At 40.5% G+C, this 19616-nt stretch overlaps 2 protein-coding genes across 2 annotated transcripts; one reads left to right on the top strand and one right to left on the bottom strand.

Annotated features, from left to right (window-relative positions):
- The first annotated feature begins 395 nt into the window (after window positions 1-395).
- hspa14 (heat shock protein 14) lies at window positions 396-12382 on the top strand. Its single transcript, XM_083906925.1, has 14 exons — window positions 396-473; window positions 1405-1485; window positions 2646-2728; window positions 3511-3559; window positions 3747-3852; window positions 5305-5395; window positions 5504-5608; window positions 6740-6901; window positions 7566-7721; window positions 9138-9240; window positions 9527-9742; window positions 11592-11756; window positions 11847-11914; window positions 12206-12382. Exons 1-14 carry the CDS (start codon window positions 417-419, stop codon window positions 12282-12284), a joined length of 1521 nt encoding a protein of 506 aa, XP_083763051.1. The 5' UTR covers window positions 396-416; the 3' UTR covers window positions 12285-12382.
- Window positions 12383-13412: 1030 nt separating this feature from the next.
- prl2 (prolactin 2) lies at window positions 13413-15900 on the bottom strand (the record flags this gene model as incomplete). The annotated part of the gene is made up of 5 exons (XM_083907055.1): window positions 13413-13610; window positions 14975-15157; window positions 15302-15409; window positions 15592-15779; window positions 15879-15900. The coding sequence occupies 5 exons, from the start codon at window positions 15898-15900 to the stop codon at window positions 13413-13415; spliced, it is 699 nt and encodes a 232-aa protein (XP_083763181.1).
- Between the last annotated feature and the right edge of the window lie 3716 nt (window positions 15901-19616).

Below are 19616 nucleotides of genomic sequence, written 5' to 3'. Positions count from 1 at the left end.
CATCAGCATCACTCGTTTTGCCTGCAGGTATTTACAGTATGTTCAATTATGAGTCCCTTAATAGTATCAATTTATGTATTACATTTTATTAATATAAATAAATTAAATACTTATATGGCAAAGGTTTCACAGGTTTTCATTTATGCTTGACCTGAAACTGGGATTATACGATTTTCTCCCGTGTAAAACTGACTAGAGTGTTCTCATTGTGTTTTTATTCTTTTTTACAATATTTGTAATCAACTTAATCGAGAATAGAAACTACTCCGTGGGTATATCTTTGTGAACCTTACAGTCTGCGTTCTTGTGTTTGCTAGGTGCTTTCATTCTGAAAGCGCTTTACCGGAAGTTGTTGCTGGGAGCGGAAGCGGTTCGCACCTCGTGTCTTCCGGTCCTTGGAAGTGAGAGCTTTCAGCATGGCTGCTATAGGGGTCCACTTTGGCTATACATGCGCGTGTGTGGCGATATTTAAGGTGAGTGGCGGAAAGTTGAGCTGTCTCACACATCAAGGTGCTCGCATATGTGGATAATTAAGTGACAGCGGGTTATTTTCTCAGCGCCGTGTTGGTCCGTTTGTCTGTGTGTTCAGCTGCTAACAACCAGTGTCCGGACACTATGAATGAAATCATGTCATGAGTGATGGATAATAGCTCTGATAGCGTCGGTGAAAGATGAAAAGCCGTGTCGAATAATTTTCCTCGTTGAGAATGTGTTTTCAATTAAACGTATGCTGAAATTCTCAACCGGAACCACATAATGGAGCACGACAGGAAACACTGTTGGGGGAACAATTCTTATGAGGGACAGAATTCAACACAACACCGGTCGCTTTTAATGCAGTCATTTAAAGTACAATTCCGCAGTGTTCGTTGAAAAGAACGTATGTATTTGCAGAAAAGTTTATCTTACGGCAAAAACATTTGCGGGACAATAAAGGTCTGTTGTCTACCCAATCTGAACAAAAGTTACTACTTGTGATTGTAATTACAATATATGAATGGATTAAAGTATCACACATTAATGAAGTGTTATGAATGTATGTGTTGCTCAATGAAATTAGCAACAGAACAGTTGGCCTTGGAAATGATCCTAAATAACAAATGTTTCTGATTTCACTTACAACATTATTTTTTAAAGTCATCTGCAGTTCAGTCGTCACTCTGCAATAGATTAGAAATGTGATTGAGCATTACCTCACGACAGGTCAAAACATTAAAGGACCAGTAGAAGTAGATGCTAACATCTGTTTGACCCACTGCAGGTGCTAGCATAATAAATAACAATAAACAAGGTGATGTGTAAAGCCATGTGATATACCCCGCCTTTCGCCTGTCAGCTGAGATTGGCACAAAATGCCTGACATAAATAATTTGCAACTGAAATTGTGTGTGTGTGTGTGTTCAGGATGGCCGTGCTGATGTGGTGGCCAATGATGCTGGGGACAGAGTGACTCCAGCTGTGGTCGGCTACAGAGACACTGAGCAGGTACAGTGATTGTTTTCCCCTTTTCCCCTGGACTGGCATGAACTGTTTCACACACCTGGTTTAGGGTTAAAGTTAGCAAGGGACCATGCCAATTCAGTTTGAGGTCACAACTTGATGCACAGTGAAGAACATGTCATAATGCCACATTTTCTAGACTTTTACTTCTTTGACATGTGGTTGCTTTGTGTCTACAGTGATGTAACACTTTACAGACACACAGTCAGTGTGTGTCTATACTGATCAGTTAGGCTAATTGATGTGTCAACATGTTTTTGATCATCTATCACTAGCTGTGTTCCCATCAGCCTGCTTTTATGTACATTGTCATAATAATATATACTAGAGATGGACATGATTATTCTGAGTGTTCATAATATATTAAAAAGTTACAAAATGAATGTTTTATCAATGATTACATTTATAAAAACAATAATCTAGGCCTTGTTTAGCCAACTCAGCTTTTTAAGCATATGCAGATTTTATCTAGCTTGATTTGTTTGGTAGTCTGGACAACTAAAAAAACACATGAGATCCAACTTTTCCAAAGTTGATTCACACCACATACAGAGTTGGTTTGGCATAATAAGAGTCTGGTTGGATTTTTACAGATCCGTTTCAATCTGAACGTCTCAGGCACTCGTTAAATGATCGACAAACTAGTAGAGAGTTTGTGTCCCGGCTCCACATAACCATTTGGTACATAAACAGGGACAGATTTTGTTGTCCATTTTGTTTATTTTGTTTAGACTACTTGTTTTTCCGGGCTGTGGCCTGTACCCACAGAAATCCACATGGAACATTATTCTAGACATGTCAATATGGAGACATGTAGATCAGCTCAGATCACTTGCAATATGTAATGTGAACGGTATCTGATTAGATATGCTTACAAATCAGATTTGGGCTGCAGTCTAAACAAGGTCTCTTATCAGAAGGTGGTAGTGGCAGCAAGCATTTAGATAGTGGACTTCTTGTGTGTTTGAATAAGTGATGAAATTTACCAGGGCCTTTGCATAAAATTCTTCCAGTGTAAGAGGAAATCACAAACTGTCATGTGTGTTATGTGTAAAAGCCTCTGTGACACGCACACACACTGTAGATTAATGGTTTATGGCCATGAATGGACCAGTCTGAGTGATGTTGTTTTTAACCTCCTGCAGATTGTAGGCATTGCAGCAAAACAGGGACGAGTCCGCAACGCTGCCAACACGGTTGTCCGGGTGAAACAAGTGCTCGGGAGAAGGTGACGTTCAGATTGTTTCACGTTTGTCCTGTTGGTTTTTGTTGTCTGCATAAGACAATAACACCTGTGTTTTCTTGGGTTCTCTGCTAACTAGATGAACCACATGAAGTTATCTCTGTTTGTGATACAAACAAGTTATGAATAGTTTGTATATTTATGTTGTGATGAATTTCTCGTATCAGTTAAGTGTAATGGGTAAAAATTATTAATGTATCACATGAGCTTGCATCTTTCCAGTCATTCCACGTCACCTTTATATCATTTTAAAATGATTTCAGTGTGTTTTAGAGACATTTAATGATGAAGCAGATTTTTACAATAAATTTAGCAGTTTTGTGAATCACAGGACAGCAGCATGAATGCATGCAACTCGGCTTTTTGCGTCTTTGGTCAAAGCTCCGCCCCAAAACACTTGAAGTCATGTTTTTTAGTAATGTTTATAATGTTGTGTTTTTAGAAACATTTTTGTGAATGCTGGTAATATTTTTGTGGCACATTTTCTCAAAGCTTGTGGATACAAACGAACTGGACAGAAGACTCTGCCCTTCTTTTTTGAAAAGAAAATGAAAATAAATAAATAAAAATTTTAACGCTGCGGTAATACTGAGAATTGCAGGATAATCGTATTTATATCGTATATATATGTTCCCTTATATGTCTTTCTTATAAAACATGTTAATAAAACTCCTTTAAATAATGACATATATAATTAATAACAGAAATATCAGCAGCTCCTTACATCAACTTGTGTCTTCTCTCTTTTTCTGTCTCTTAATGTACAGCTTTAATGATCCGGAGACACAAACTCACAAAACAGAGAACAAGTGTCAGGTGAGTTTCTTCACATATCCACTCTGTGTGTCATCTAAAATGTGTGCATTTCCCTCAAGGTGTCAGTTGTCCCTGTTAATAGAAAGATGACTTGCTAGTTTGGTCTCCCAGTTTGATTTTTGAACCCACACAGCATTAGACTGTGAGCTGCTGAAGCAGAGACCTGAGCTCTGGTTATTGTGTTCAGGTGGTGGACAGAGCCGGGAAGCCTCACTATGAGATCACAGCAGGAGAAAACCCTCGGTATGTTGCTCCAGAGGACGTGGCTAAACTCATCTTCCATAAAATGAAAGGTAACACACACACACACACACACACACACACACACACACACACACACACACACACACACACACACACACACACACACACACACACACACACACACACACACACACATAACATTCTTGTACTCTTGCTGCATACTGAGGACTGGGTAAAAGTGCTGGCAAAGTGAGGACCAGCATTTCCACTTTATAAATCAACACAATTACAAATATCTACTTCATGAATGACATCTATAAAGAAATACTGGGTGCAGTTCCATAAAATGTCTGCAGGTGGAGCCCCAGAGCAAAAAGTGTGTGAAACAAACAGGTTTTGGTACCAAATTGCGGACCTCAGTTAAAAACAGAGTATAGCATGTTTACAACCTAAGGAAGTGGTTTCAATGAAAACAAATTGAGGACTGGCCAAAGTGTCCTCACTTTGTTGGTTAAAAACCCTCACTGGTCCTCAGTATGCCGCAAGTACAAGAACACGAACACACACACTCATAAATGTCATATTTGTTTTGTACACCTGCCTGAATATCTTCAATACTAGATAATGCTGAAGCTGCACTATTTTGCCACACTTAATTTTGACAGTCAGATTTTCCTGTAGCTGCGACAGATCAGTGGAGCCCTCTGCCTGATAATGTGAGGAATTGCAGCTATTTAATTACTCTTCGAAACAACATCAAATGTCTGTTCGAAGCTGCTCGGCTGTGTGCACATTCAGATTTTTGACATTTCATGGTCTTTGAGTAACATTTTTGAGAAGCCGACATTTTGACGATGTGCCTTATTTGTGCTGTACTGTATGTTCTCTGTGAAAATACTGTTTGTTGCTGTACTCTGTCTTGAATCTATGTCTTGGTTCAACCTGCTAAGGGACTGCAGATGCAGATCTCCATGTGTTTCTCAGTATAGCAGGTTTTTTTTGTTCATACGTCACTGCACACAGGAAGTGATCATTAAAATTATTTAATTGCAGCTTTAAATAGATAAAAATGCAACTTGTTTAACCTTATAATTTTAACTATAACCCTGGAGCTTGAAACCACATCTTAAAGCATGGGTCAGTACTTGAAACACTTATTTGTTTACAGCCGCTTTACCTCCTGATATTCACTAAGTGTGTTAAAATTATGTTAACATGGAAAACAAAAGCAAATTATTTATGTGCGTCCAACTGAAACGGACACCTATTTAATGTGATTGGGAGTCAAATTACTACTGCATGTATATGTTGAATCTGACCCAAACTGGCTGAGGCACTGTGATTGGCTTTGAAACGGAAATAACAGAATAAGAAACATGGAGAAATCCAGAGCAGATAAAAACACAACATGGAACTACAATTGAAGGGTAGAATAAGGATCCAGTCACCAGCTGACAGATGACCTTTACATCCCTCACCTAGTTACTTGTCTCCTTCACTGCATGCTCAACACTAGACTGATGGTTTATGTTTTTCCACAGAAACGGCTCAGTCAGCCGTGGGCTCTGACGTGACTGAAGTGGTCATCACGGTGCCCTTTGAGTTTGCACAGGCTCAGAAGCGAGCTCTGAGGTAGGTTACACCTTCCACTATCATATTGTGACGCATGGAAAAGCCTTTTATATTATTGACGCACCAATACTGTGTGTGTGTGTGTGTGTTGTTGTTGCTGCTGTACAGAGAGGCAGCTGAAGCTGCAGGGTTCCATGTGATGAGGCTGATCCATGAGCCTGCTGCTGCTCTTCTGGCCTATGACATCGGACAGGACAGTCACTCTGGAAAGAGGTATAAAAGTTTAATATTTGTTCATGGCATTTGGGGATTGACTGGACTGCTAAATCAATCGCTGACTCAGTTTCAGTGCTTTGGCTTTCTTTTTCTTTATGTGTGCTTAGACCATGTATCAAACAACTATGCAGCTCGTCCAGAACACTGCTGCTCACTTCTGACAGGAAATAAGAAGAGTGACTAGTATACACTTGCGTTGCACTCCCTCCACTTGTTTAAAAAAAAAAAAAAAATGTTGCTTTTGTTTTTTTTAAAGCTCTTAACCCATTGACGCCAGGAAAGCATTGCCACATTTCTACCATTAGAGCTGGTAGTGCAGCTGCGCGTTTTATTCTACCATAGACGCCGGAAAAGCGGATACGTACATTTTCGGGGGTATAAGGGTTCCTCGCGACATTGTTTTGAAATGACTTACTACGCGCGAACATGGAGGACTTTGACAGTGAAGAGATTTCTGAAGGCAGTGATTCAGAAATCTGAATCATGACGATAGTGGGAAATTCAAGAGTGTTTACAACTACGCACTAGGGTTGACAGTGGATTTACCTGCAGATGCCACAGCGCTGTAAGCACTATCACCGTCACATGTGAAGCAGACTGTTACAGTCATTACATGCTGTTCTTGTTCTTCACACTCCCTCAGGACTAAATCAAGGCACTGACACAAGTTGATATTACTTTATTTTCTTACTGTTTTTAATTGAAAATAGTTATTCACTTTACTTTTACATTTTTGTATCTAAATAAACTCAATTTCACAGGAAAGCCACAGGTGTAAGCTCTCAAATACTTTTTGAATTGTGTTCCTATATCTGCTACAGAGGCTGAGAAATCAGTCATTTAGTCGGCATTGAACCTCAGGCATTTTTTCCAGGCGCTTCAGGCCTTAATGGGTTAATGGACCTCTCACCTCATTCCGAGCACTGGGGTCAAATAACCAGATCCCTGAAACCCAAACTATGGAATTATGTGCCTCATGTTTTGTACCTTGTTGTTGTACCTCTTACTTTGTAAAACACTTTGGTCAACCCTGTTTGTTTTTAAATGTGCTTTCTTTTGACTCTACCTGTCAAAGTGACCTTATTACCAGACAGTTTGCTCTCATGGTGCTCTGCTCTGTGTCCACAGCCACGTCCTGGTGTATAAACTTGGCGGGACGTCCCTGAGCGTAACGGTGCTGCAGGTCAGTGGCGGAATGTTCCGGGTTCTCAACACCCAAACTGACCACAACATCGGAGGAGAGAGCTTCACCCAAGCCTTGGCCCAGCACCTGGCTGCTGAGTTCAAACGGTAACTATAGTGAAATCAACTTTATTACTGTAGTGGTTTTGACTTGGTGTCAAAGTTACTCCACCATACCCAGTATAGAAAATGTACCCAAGGAGCTCATCTCATCAGCATTAGTGAGTTTGACTAAGATCTAACCATGCTTGTGCTTGGCTGTCTCAAGGCGTACAGGAAGTTACCAAAGTTATGTTAAAGGAGAGGAGCATGAGAAAGGTTTAACGTGGGTGTGTGTTGTGTTTAGAGGCTGGAATAAAGACACAGAATGAATAAAATAAATACACAGAATAAAGACAGTTTAACAATCAGGCTGGCTAAAATGAAATCATTTGACCATTAATGTTTTGGTAAAAAGATTGTATTTGTATCATTCAGGAATCTGTATCAAAGTCCAGATATTGATAGTGTTTCAATTTTTTAAATCAATATTGAGCCCCAGTGTTCAACACACACAAACGGTTATTACGGCCACAGGTCAGGTGTCCCTTAACCCACTGAACCGTTTTCAAATGTTGTAGTGTGTCTTCTTTTTTAAGTTAAAATACTAGCCCAAATCAGGATCCCTGTTTGTTTCCCCCGTCACACATGCTAGACCTACGTCACATCCTCCAAACCTCAAAGCCGCCCTAATTATCATTCTCCTGTGTGTGTGTGTGTGTGTGTTGTGCAGCACCTTCAAGCACGATGTGAGCAGCAACGCCCGGGCCATGATGAAGCTGATGAACGGAGCCGACATGGCCAAACACTCGCTGTCCTCTCTGGGCGCGGCCAACTGTTTCGTCGACTCCTTGTACGACGGCATTGACTTTGAATGCAACGTCTCGAGGTGAGCTGAGAAGTGACAATCAATAACTCATCAATTCTGATTAGGACAATGGCATGAATGGTTTATCAGCTGCAGAAAAAACCCTGCTAATACAAAGAGGGTACTAATGTGTGATCAGAAAAGGAGGTAAAAAAAACCTTATAGTAACAGATAGGGGTGGGAATCTCTTGGCACCTCACGATTCGTTTCGATTACGATTCAGAGGTCAACGATTCGATTCTAGACCGATTATCGATGCATTTCGATGCAAAAATGTTTTACTTTAATACTTTGCTACTCATTTAAAAGTAAGATAAAGCAACATAAATATAAATGTGGTAGTGCCCCCTCATCTGCCTCATCTGGTGCAGACAGCCCTTTTATTTCTGCGCACCGCCCCTGCGCTGTTCTCTTCTCCCTCTCCTGCGCCGTTCGTCGCTCCTGCGTCTCCAAGTGGTCATTTGATTTTGATTTGATCTAAAGCAGACTGGATCATTTCTCTACGTGTTTTATCCCCACATAAGAATAATGATCTTTATGACGAGGATGGAGTACAGTCGTGATGAAGTGCAGGTGATCTGAGTGAAACATGGTGACAGACTCTGAAGAGCAGAGCTCACTTTTCTTCGTTTTCACTCCGTGGTCTTAATCTTTGTGAAAGAAGACGCTTTAACGCTGCAATTACGGGAATAACAGATGCATCAGATGAGCTGACCTCTTTAGTTAACTGCTCAAAGAGAGAGAATGTTCCCTGCTGTGAAGTGAATGTCGCAGGGAGTTCATAATCTGTGCCGCACGCAGCCAAGTTTCACTTTTGCGCAGAGACTTTCCAGCGTTTAACAGCTGTTCCACCGTGAATTCGCTCTGTTTCGACCGCCGAATTATCAGTGCATCCCTAAATATAATATCTTTATTGACAAGAACAATGTAACCATAATAATGTCGCACTTTATAGTGTAACTTGGGTTTCAATCGGCACCTGGACAAGCGTGCGCTGCGCGGATTACATGGGGGAACGTGCGCTCTTGTTCCCTGGTATAGAAAAATCTGTGGTGTATAAAAAAATCTATTTTAAATAAACAAGCAACGCAAAGCCTGGCGGCCCGCTAGGCTTATAATACGCTGGGGGAAACCCTGGCTCTGCAGCGAGCGAAGCGAACAGAATGTTGCAGCAGGCGAAGTAAATTATTATTATTTTTTAAAATTCCGATTATTAACTTATCCGCATCGATTCGGAATCGTTCTAGAGAGAATCGCGATGCATCGAAGAATCGATTATTTTTCCCTCCCCTAGTAACAGATCAAATGACAAAATGAACTGCATGACATAGAGTGGTGATGTTCTGTCTTTACTGGCTCATTTAGTCACGGCAGATATGTCAGAAATGTGGATAAATCAACGTGAACGTGACGACCTCTTGTCTTCTGTTCCCTCAGAGCTCGATTCGAGCTGCTCTGCTCGGCACTCTTCAACAAGAGCATCCAGCCAATCAGAGCCATGCTGGAGGAGGCGGGGCTGTCCACCAGCAACATCAACAAGGTAGAGGGAGTGTTGCTGAGTCCACCTCAAATCATAGACCGTATACATAAATTGGACATGATCTTCCAGTTTTGCCTGCTGAAGCTAATCAGAAAGAATAGCCACCAGGGGGTCACTTATCTGGTTTTTGGTGGATTTACATTTATACTGTATAGTATTCAGTAACATTTTCCTGAGGAGATGCTCTTCTACAATAGATTGTGATGTCAGTTTTGTAATTTATGTTATTTGTTATGTATGTTATGTCTATTTGACCTCAGTCATGTTGTGGACCGTGTGTTTTTAGGTGGTTCTTTGCGGCGGGTCGGCCAGGATCCCTCGCCTCCAGCAGATGATCAGGGACTTGTTCCCTGACGTGGAGCTCCTCAGCTCAGCGCCCACTGATGAGGTCATCGCAGTGGGAGCAGCGCTGCAGGCGGGTTTACTGGTTGGCAGAGAGAGCCTCGCCCCCGAGGAGGAGTCCGTCATGGTGGATGTTTCTGCTACAGACATACTCGTGAAGGTGAGCTGGTGGAATAATTCAACACTTAAGATGTGAATATGTGTAAGTAGGCATGTTAGGATGTGAATAATTATTGACATGATTATGTCATTTACAGTGTTATTGTGATAAATGTAAAAATATTCTTTCAAATCTTCATTTCACCTTAGATGGGGTTAAGGGTTCCAAAATTCGGGGAACTTTCTGAATTGGGATCGGAATCGGAATTTACAGGAATAAAAAGGACATTTTCAAAATTGATTGGGAACTTATATATAGTATAAATACTAGTATAATACTAATACTAATACTAATATAGTTGGTAAATACTATATTGTAGCACAATTGCGGGTATAGCACACTACTTACTGCAGGTGATTTCTAGAAACCTAAACTATTGAAGCTACACAATTGAAGCAAGTTTTGATGATGTTATGAGGTAGATATTTGATCTGTGGTGTTGAAGTTTAACTAGCAACTGTTAAAAAAATGAAATAACGACATAAAACCATATCTACCTTTAACAAACACAGACATGCTGCATACCCACAGAAAGGTCAGACACTCAGCTAAAAGCTCATATAAACCATTGTTATGTTCACGAAACACAGTTAAAACACAGATGGAGCGGCACCAGAGCGGCTGCGTGATTATGTAAACAACAAAAGAGCAAAACAACAACTGACTTTCAAGAAATACAAGCAGAAATGTTGCCGGTTCCGTTTGATTGATCATTACAGAACGACATTAGATCGTTCTGATTAGAGTCTGCACAAATGCGTCATACACATTTATGTCCTTTTGACTCGCTAATGAAGTGATTCACACACATTTAGAGACCGGGGTCTGATTCTACCGGTTTATAGGTTTAAAACGAGCTGTCAATCACCCTAATTGACCAAGGTAAGCCAGAGCTATGGCGCTGCGTAACTGAAGTTAACGCAATAACTGAGTTATTACGATCCGCACAGGGAGCATCCATTTACAGCGAGTTATCATCATACTTTTTTTTTTTTTTTTACTTTTTTTTTTTTTAAAACAAGTTCTTTTTAGATCAATAGTGACATATAAATAAAATTTAATGGGTTTTTAATAATTTGGTACCTAAGAAATCTCAAATGGCACACACTGTGACAGACACAAACTGTGCCAAAAGAGAGAACGCCTAGACATCTCTTTACTAAAACCTCTGTCATTTTACTCTGCTTCCCTTCAGCATCAGACTTTGCACAGCTCATGTCCACATGTTGTTACATGACCTTCGTGCATTTTAAGCTCCTACTGCATATTTTAAAGGTGATATTTGCTTTAAAATGCAATTTTTTTTAGGCGAAAGAAAAAAAATCCTTCATTTATGCTGTGTTCCTTGTGCATTTACTCTGACATCTACAGTGAAACTTGTAACTGCAGATATTTACTCTATTTAGTTTGGGCATGTCATTTTTGAGCAGGGACTCCAAAAAGAGGGTCAGGGAAGAAGAGGTTACATATAAGCTAACTAGCACCATTCCATCCATCTATTGTTAACTAGATATAGATGGATAATGATATATCTATATATACAAATGGATCTGCCCCTTTGCAACCCTAGATAGGAAAGATTAGATCAGATATTTATCTTTAATAAACTTGTAAAGGTTCAACCAATCTTAAATTAGCTATTAACTAATGAACTAATTATTTAATGCATTCATTAATTAACTATGTGTTCACACTGGATTTCTATTCTGTGTAATGCATCGCAGGATCATTTTTGTGTTTGTGAATAAGTACTTTTACATCATGGTTATGCAACAATTCGGTGCATCGTCCCTTCTCCACATGTAATAAAGTCGTTTCTGATCTCTCTGTGTGGCTCTGGCACATGCAGGAGGTAGATGAATCCGGAGCCGAGGTGTTCACCGTCCTGGTTCCATCCGGCACGCCTCTTCCTGCGCGCAGACATCACATCCTGAGTGGAGGAGGCAACCTGTCCTCCTTCTGTCTGGAGATTTACCAGAGACTTGTCACAGCGCAGCCAATAAAACTAGCCAAGGTACAAAGAGCAAGAGGTGTAGGTGTAGAAATATAGATGTAGATGTTGATTGGAATGAACCATTTACCTGCTTGTGTTGTTAATGTACAGATAATCCTGAGAGAGCTGCAGCCCAAAGAAGAGAACCACAACATCGACACTGTAGTGACCATGAAAAGGTATTTATGTTACCATGCTTGCTAATATCAACTGATGAAATATCTACTCTTTATGATCTTAAAATACAGTTTTTACCTTTAATTTGAGATTTACCGTATATACAGTATGTAGACATTGTATACAGTGTATTATACATGTGTGTGTGTAATATATAATTCAGTGTATTTCACAAATGTATTCAATGTGATAAATATGATCCCTGATGATATATTTTGTCTTGTGTCAGGATGATAATACTGAGCCCTACATCAGAGGCACCTTTGGTTTATTCAGATGTTTGTGTGTTGTAGGGACGGCTCCCTTCATGTCTCCTGTGTAGAGCATGACACTGGAAGGTCTCAGGCTGTCACCATAGCAGCAGCATCCTGAAAGGACTGATCTGCAGTCCAGCCAACACATCAGTTCACAATGTCAGTCCAGTGTTTTTTTGTTTTTTTTTCACCTAATAAACCTAATAAAAGTTTTTATGCTCAGACGTGTTACTCTCTGGATATTTGTGCATCCGCTTAAAAACTGTGTCCAAGTTAAGTTAAGTCAAGGTTTAAAACCAGCCAGATTCTCAGAGAAAACATGGCCCTTAACAAAAGTCTTTCCTAATAAAATGCTAATGTCTACAATGTTTGCCACTTTTCTCACCATGAGACAGCATTTCAAGTGGAAGTGATGTATGCATTGCTTTGTAATACCAACATTCCCCTCACCAAAGTCCAAAGAGAAAATCTGAGATTTTTACATCATGGCACACAGTTGTTGACACTTGAGAAAGCTCAAGTTGTCTTTGACAAGCTCGGCTTCAAGCTTCACTTTAGCCATGTTTTCTCTGAGTGGAATGGTTCCGTTTTGTAACGTACTATGTGTTTATGAAAAGAACCAAAATAAGTACGGTCGGCTGATTGGGCGACAGAAAAACATCTGTGATTGGTGTAAATATCCCATGGAAATCAAGGCAAAGGCTCGCAAAAAAGAGCTGCTGGATTTCCTCCACTGTAGCCTGTTGTGTCACATTCAGTTCTGTCATCATCGAAACGTCACACGATGCAGCTGTTGGGCTCAGTCAAAATGCAAGCCAGACACAGGGCTTTACAAAGTGTGCCATGATGGAAACACAGGAATTGTGTGATTTGTTAATCAGTCATGATGCTTTGGTTTTGGCCTCAGCTTTGTAGCTGTATAGAAATGACAAAAAAACAAAACCCAATGCATCTATATGTCTGAAATGTTTTTAAATATTTATTTAATATTTAATCATGGTTTACAGTCCAGTGTCATATTTGAAACTATTTAATCCATAGTTTGTCCACACTGCATCATATCAGCCATGAGGCGGTTACACGATAGGTCATGATAGGAGTGAACATGTAGTATTAGCGGTGTGTAATGAATGTTATGCAAACAAATCACAACAAGAGCTACAGCTTTATCTGTGCAGTTACAAAACTGAAGCGCTTGCTTCTCAGTGCATTTGGTATTTTCGTCAGTTTCAGTTTTCAGGGGCCTTCAGCATCCGTGCTCGGGAACAATGCGACACTTGAGGATCTTCAGGTAGTTCTGGACCTTGTTGGAGTCTCGGCGGAAGCAGTAGAGGAGGTCGTATTCTTTCATCAGCCGCCACTCGGCACTGTCGGGTAGCAACAGAGTTTCAGAGGATTCTTGGCTGCTGACGGCCGAGTCACTCATCATGCCCAAGCGCTGCATCTGGAGCAGAGGAGTTCCATTCTCAGCTTAATCACAACAAACCCAACATATTTGAACGATAAAAATAACGAAACATCAGCAACCAATTCACAATATAAATTGTGACGATTCTATTTTTCCTGCCGTTTCTGTTGCAATCATATTTTGAAAGGCTAAAATACCCATTTCCAAGAGAGTTTAATAAATGAATCACAATTCATTCATTGTATATACATATATATATATATTATATACACATTTAAAAATGAGGTTAAAAGAAAGTAATGCAGACGAAGCTAACAAGAAATCTTAAAAGGGGCTTTTAAAAAAAAAAGAAGGGTTCTATGTTCCCTGCTTCACCCAAAAGGACCCGGGGAACATAGGTTCTTTCTTGAAAAAGGGTCCCGTGTCACTGTCACATACAAAGTGGGGAACATAGGACCCTTTTTTAAAAATAAAAGGTCCAATGCTCCCGGATCGGGGAACATAGGTACGACCCCATCTTGGAACGCAGGGGTCAGGTCACAGCCATCATCATCATCATCATCATGCTGGCTTGTCTGGCTAACTTTAGCCTCACTGTCTTTAGCTGGGCTTTTTTGTTTCATTAACAAAGCTGGAGTCGGTTCACGTCTTCATGTTCATGCTCGTTTACCTCAGCAATGATAATTTGGCTTACTTTGGATTAGTGGCCTGCACTAGCCTCAGCCCGGTTCGGCTCACTAGGTTTTCAAATGTTCAAACCAGAATCAATGCCTATGAGTTTCATGATCTGCATATCACAGGTTGGCTCGTCGTTAAGGGTTGTAGTGTGTTTAAACTTAGTCGTCCCCCTCTCGTTCTCTATTGTCTTCAGTACGCCATCTCTAATCTTTTTATTTATTGCCTTTTGTGGCGGCAACCGAATGCTTTCTGGTGGTTGCTGTGCACCAGGCGTGTCCTCACATGGTCACAGACTGTGAATGTCTGAGGTTCAACCATGTTCACCTCTGTCTGACATAAAGGCTTTTATCCGACCTGACAAGACACTCGATTCCTGAGAAGTCTGTGACGCACAAGCTTCAGGCTTCATCCACCACACACGCAAACACACCATCTCACATCGACGTAAGACATACTGCGCGGGACTGAATCTATGTTCCCCGGGTCCTATGTTCCCCGCTTTGTATGTGACCGGGGAACATAGGACCCTACCCCTAACCCTTACCCTAACCATAACCCTTTACCCTGGAGCTCCACACCCAGGCTTCCACAAAGTGGGGAACATAGGACCTTTTTTGGGAAAAACGGGGAACATAGGACCCTTTTTTAAAAAAAAAGTCAGATGCTCCCCGATCTGGGAACATAGGACCCGGGGAACATAGGTACGACCCCTACTGCGCTACCTTCTCAGCCACTTTCTCGACACCTTTGCGCAGCTCGTGCACCATGTCGCTCATCTCGAGGGCTTTATCTGAGCTGAAGGTGGTGAAGTCTTGTTGGTGATCAGCCATGTTCTGCTGGAAATGCCACAGAGGATCCCTCCACGCCACCAGGAGCTTCAGAATCACCTCTGTCAGCTCCTCTCTCTGCAGGGCACAGCACACACAATCAAACTCAAGCTTATCTTAAAATCAGGACATATGGAGGTCCAATAGCCTACACGTAAATAGATACAACGGAGAATACAGGTAGAGAGAGAGGTGTTGAGGGCAATGGAGAGGTAAATTCACCGCCATTCTCTGAGCGTTCTCCTTGCCATTTGGGGTGATGATGGTGGACGTGTGACAGTTGCGACCGACCCGACCAATTTGATTCTTACTGGGCAGGAAGTATTGCTCCTGAGAGGACCAACATGAAAGAGAGAATGAAATGTCAGCTTCCAGGTCGTCTAACTGTCAACTGAGGCTGAGTTACAAAAGTTAGACTCAGTATATAATCTGCAAATATCCTTATTACCAACATTTTCATCAAACATCATTAGAAATGCATAGTGAGGGTCTTTTTGTGCGAGGAGACTTACGAACTCCGAGTGAAGGTCGTTTGAAATGCCGTGCATCCTGGCCGAGTGCTGGATGACCCGGTCAAACAGGTTAGCCAGGGACACTGCGTGGCACCCGGCTTGGGCATTGGTGCAGACGGGTGCTGCGTCTGTGCTGGTCAGTGTCCTGCACAATACCACACAGACCAACAGCACCCAGCCAACAGACACTAGGAGATGGAGAGCAAAGAGCGTAGGGAACTAAAAATGACAAATCTAAGATCAATAGTCTTGAATCTGATATAAATGTGTGTGTATATGATTCCTACCTGATTTGAAGTTTCCTGACATCGTTCAGGGTGCAGACGAGGTTTGGGCTCAGAGCTGAGGGTCCTGAGACGTCTTCTCTGCACAAAGTCCCCTGCAGCTCTATTTGAGGATCCCCTCGCTCACCATTGAACCCTTATTCTTTAATATCAACGAGGGAGAGGGGGGAGGAGACAAAGGGGGCGGTGCCAAGGAAAGGGACGCACATAATGTCAACTGTCCAGTGAGTCACATGAAAACACTGCAGCGGTGTGTGCTCGTGTGGATGAATGTGGGTGTGTCAGTGCTGAGGCTCTGTGGTTGCCGTGGGTTACTTGCACACACCTGTGGGCATGTGGTGGTTAATTAATCACACACACAAAGGTCAGATGGGGGTGACACAGCTCAGGAGTGGGAGGGAATTAGGATCAGGGAAGCCATTTTTCAAGCGTGTTTATGTGTGTGTGCAACAGCTGAATGGTTTTGTGTCACAATATTAGTGTTTTTGTCTTTTCGCACAAGCTCGTTTTGAAGTCTTTTGGGGTTGAATTTTAAAGAATTGTAAGCTAATAAAATGACTTCAGATTCCCTCAAGTGGCCTTTTCTGTATAGAATACCACGATAATGTGTATGTACAGTATGGGCAAGTGTAGCTGACATGCATCACTGTATGACTTCTGTGTATATACTGTATATATGGCCATGATACGTTACGGAACAATGACAACATTTACTTTATTGACCTTTAAAGGCGCCATATGTAAGAATGTGGCCAAAAACGGTTACTACACTCAAATAAAAAATTTTCTCCGCCATTGTAGCTCTGGCGTAACTGGCAACCCGTGGTTGCTCGGCAGCTGAGACTCTACTGACTGCAATGATTGGTAGACGGCAGTAGGTGGCGCCACATGACGCCAAAACATGATTTCAAAACATGAACATGATTTGCGGTCTGCATAAATTTTTTTTAATGCGAATATTTTGGCTGTACTGTTGTTGTTAGTGAGTTCAGTTGTTATATATGTATATATATATATATATATATATATATATATATATACATATGTCATATGAACATTATTCCTGAGTCTCTGTGTGTGAGTTATTACATAATGCACCTTTAACAGAGACATTACGCATGTTTTAGATTCAGCCTCAGGTCGTGTTCATATCTCATGACTACCAGCACAGCATTTGCTGCCGTATTGATTCAGTCATATCTGAATGGATGCATGTATCAGAAAGGTGTACCGCATGATATTCTGTTATTATATGTATATGTTTTTGCACAGCCCTACTACATAATCGTATATCTATATGCATATATAATACACAGTATTATACTGTGAGTCTGCTGCACATCACACACAAACACACGCACGCACACACACACACACACACACAGATGGAGCAGGAACAGTGCTGTTGGGCAGATGTTGTCACATCCAGACTGACCTGCAGAGTAACAGGGTGACTGTTACAGCCGTACATGCTCATGACCAGCACCTGCACAAGCTTTGACCTTTTGCTCTTTTTTTTTTACAGCACAGCAATTTCTTCTTGTGTGATGAGACCATGTTATGTTTTATGTCCTTGATGCCACCAAAACTTATAATTCTTTGAGACACTTTTTACTGTTTTTATATTGGAGCATTGTCTTTTCTCTTGTTTTTTATTCTGAGGTACACATCTGTGAAAAAGTGAATAAACACATAAAGAGATAAATAAATCAAACAATTCATTAATAAATACAATATTTATTTATTTATTTCTGCTAATGCTCTTGGAGGGAGATCAGGTGTAGAGCACGGCCTCATCCGTTTATTTATACTTGTATATGTTTATTTATTTATAGAAATGTCATGTTTTGTCCTCCACATGAAGCATATGAAGAACATGCTTATTATTGCACATCACATTTATCGATTGCATCCAACATGACGGCTGTGTCTGTTTAACTCAACTAATTAATGACGCAGTTGGAAACTTTGATTGAAAAAAATAATAAAAATAACTGAGTGAAAGCACTGCATTAAGACAGGTTGTGATTCCCCCCCCCCCCCCGGATTCTACAAGTTGGACTAACCCAAACAGAATATTATGGATTAAGGAGTATATTACAATACATGTACACTAATACATATAAAATGTATGTATGCAAATTCATCAAAAAGACAAAAATGTGTTTAAGCGCAAAGCTTCTGTGCTCGTCCTCAATCTGGACAAATGTGGACACATTTTCTGCAACTTCAATCTGTAATCAGTGTCCATATTACTAAAGATAGAAAAGGCCAGAGGCAATTTCAACTTTTCTCCAATAATTGAAAAGACCAGCGGTTACAAAGAGACTTCGTCTCTGAAAGGTCGAGCTCTGCTTACTAAGGCAGAAGGTGTCTCTGTTTGGTTCTTTCAACAATACATTCAAGTATATTCACTTCAGTTTATTTAGGATAGCCCCTTGAGATGCAGCATCTCGTTTTCGAGGGGGTCCCAAATTATTTTAAATTCTATTAAAAATACTACTAAGAACATCTCAAATTTAACAGTCCGTTTTCTTGTGAGAACAAGATAAACGAATGAGTTATCTCAGGATAACAAGGCTTGATTTTTCCGTGATAAGAGATAATTGTGTAGAGCAGTGTGCGAAAAAACCCATTAATAATCGTAATTTGTTGCGCAATAATGTTTCACCACCCCAGGTGCCACGCTGCAGTATTGGCTATTTTCCCTATCAGTTGTGGGCTTGTGTGGGCCTTTTCCACAGCGCCATTTGGAAAGCAATTAATTAAAACATTAAAAATACAACATTACAAATAAAATAATTTACATTTTGTCTGGTTATAAAGGATAAGAAAGCATGCAAAGTGTATTATGTATGTAGATCATATATGTAAACTTGAAATGACAAAGATCTTTAGGGAAAAAAACATGTTTTAACTGGGGCTGGACGATTATGGCAAAAATATTAGTCACAATTATTTTTGACCGATATTGAAATCATGATTAATTGACACGATATTCATTGATTTCAAAACTTGAGTATTTATTGAACCACCAAAACTCAACTTTAAATATAATTTAAAAGAACAGCCAGAAATACATTAGCAATAAGCAAACAAAAAAATCCTTTTGCTCAACATCCGTCAAATTGAAGCCAAAGTGTTTCCAGGTAACTGATATTTTCCTACATTTCTTCTCAATTAAAGGCTTCTTTTCTGCCATTTTTTCAAAATTCAATTAATCGTCCAGCCCTAGTTTAGACCCCCCTCAAATTTTGCCTTTGATGCTTTCAGGGGGTCTCGAGTGTTACTCAGGGGTTCTAGCGCCCCCAGATCCCCCTGCATTTCGCACAGTGGTGGAGAGATTGAATAGTGTCTGGTTCATAATTACACTTGTCAGGGACTGGGGGGAATCTCGGGTGTTCAAGTGTTTATTTTTGCTGCACTCTGAAATTGTCTCACATTTGTTTTGGTCTTGTGAATTCACACAGAAAAATTTGTCCTTATCGGTCTAATCTTATTTTTTTGCCAAATTTAATATTCATAAATGCAAATTTTCCCATTTCCTGGTACTCACAGTAGAAATGGAGCAGTACATTTCAACCATTGCTCCTGTATGGAACAAAAAGCGGCCAAAACCTTAATATATATTATATACAATGTTGTTGTCCCACTTTATTTATTTTATGAATGTGCTATTTCGGTTTGGTATAATTGTATTCAACATCTTTGTGAATATTCTCTGTTTACAATTGTTTGTCA

This window comes from Microchirus variegatus (genome assembly GCF_963457635.1).
Source record: "Microchirus variegatus genome assembly, chromosome: 20".
Taxonomy (NCBI): Eukaryota; Metazoa; Chordata; class Actinopteri; order Pleuronectiformes; family Soleidae; genus Microchirus; species Microchirus variegatus.
This window is presented reverse-complemented; position numbering and strand designations above follow the sequence as displayed.

Coding starts and splice junctions, on each gene's coding strand:
- hspa14 (XM_083906925.1), top strand. CDS start 417: ATGGCTGCTATAGGGGTCCACTTTGGCTATACATGCGCGTGTGTGGCG. Junction 474..1,404: donor CGTGTGTGGCGATATTTAAG/GTGAGTGGCGGA, acceptor GTGTGTGTTCAG/GATGGCCGTGCTGATGTGGT. Junction 5,396..5,503: donor GCTCAGAAGCGAGCTCTGAG/GTAGGTTACACC, acceptor GCTGCTGTACAG/AGAGGCAGCTGAAGCTGCAG.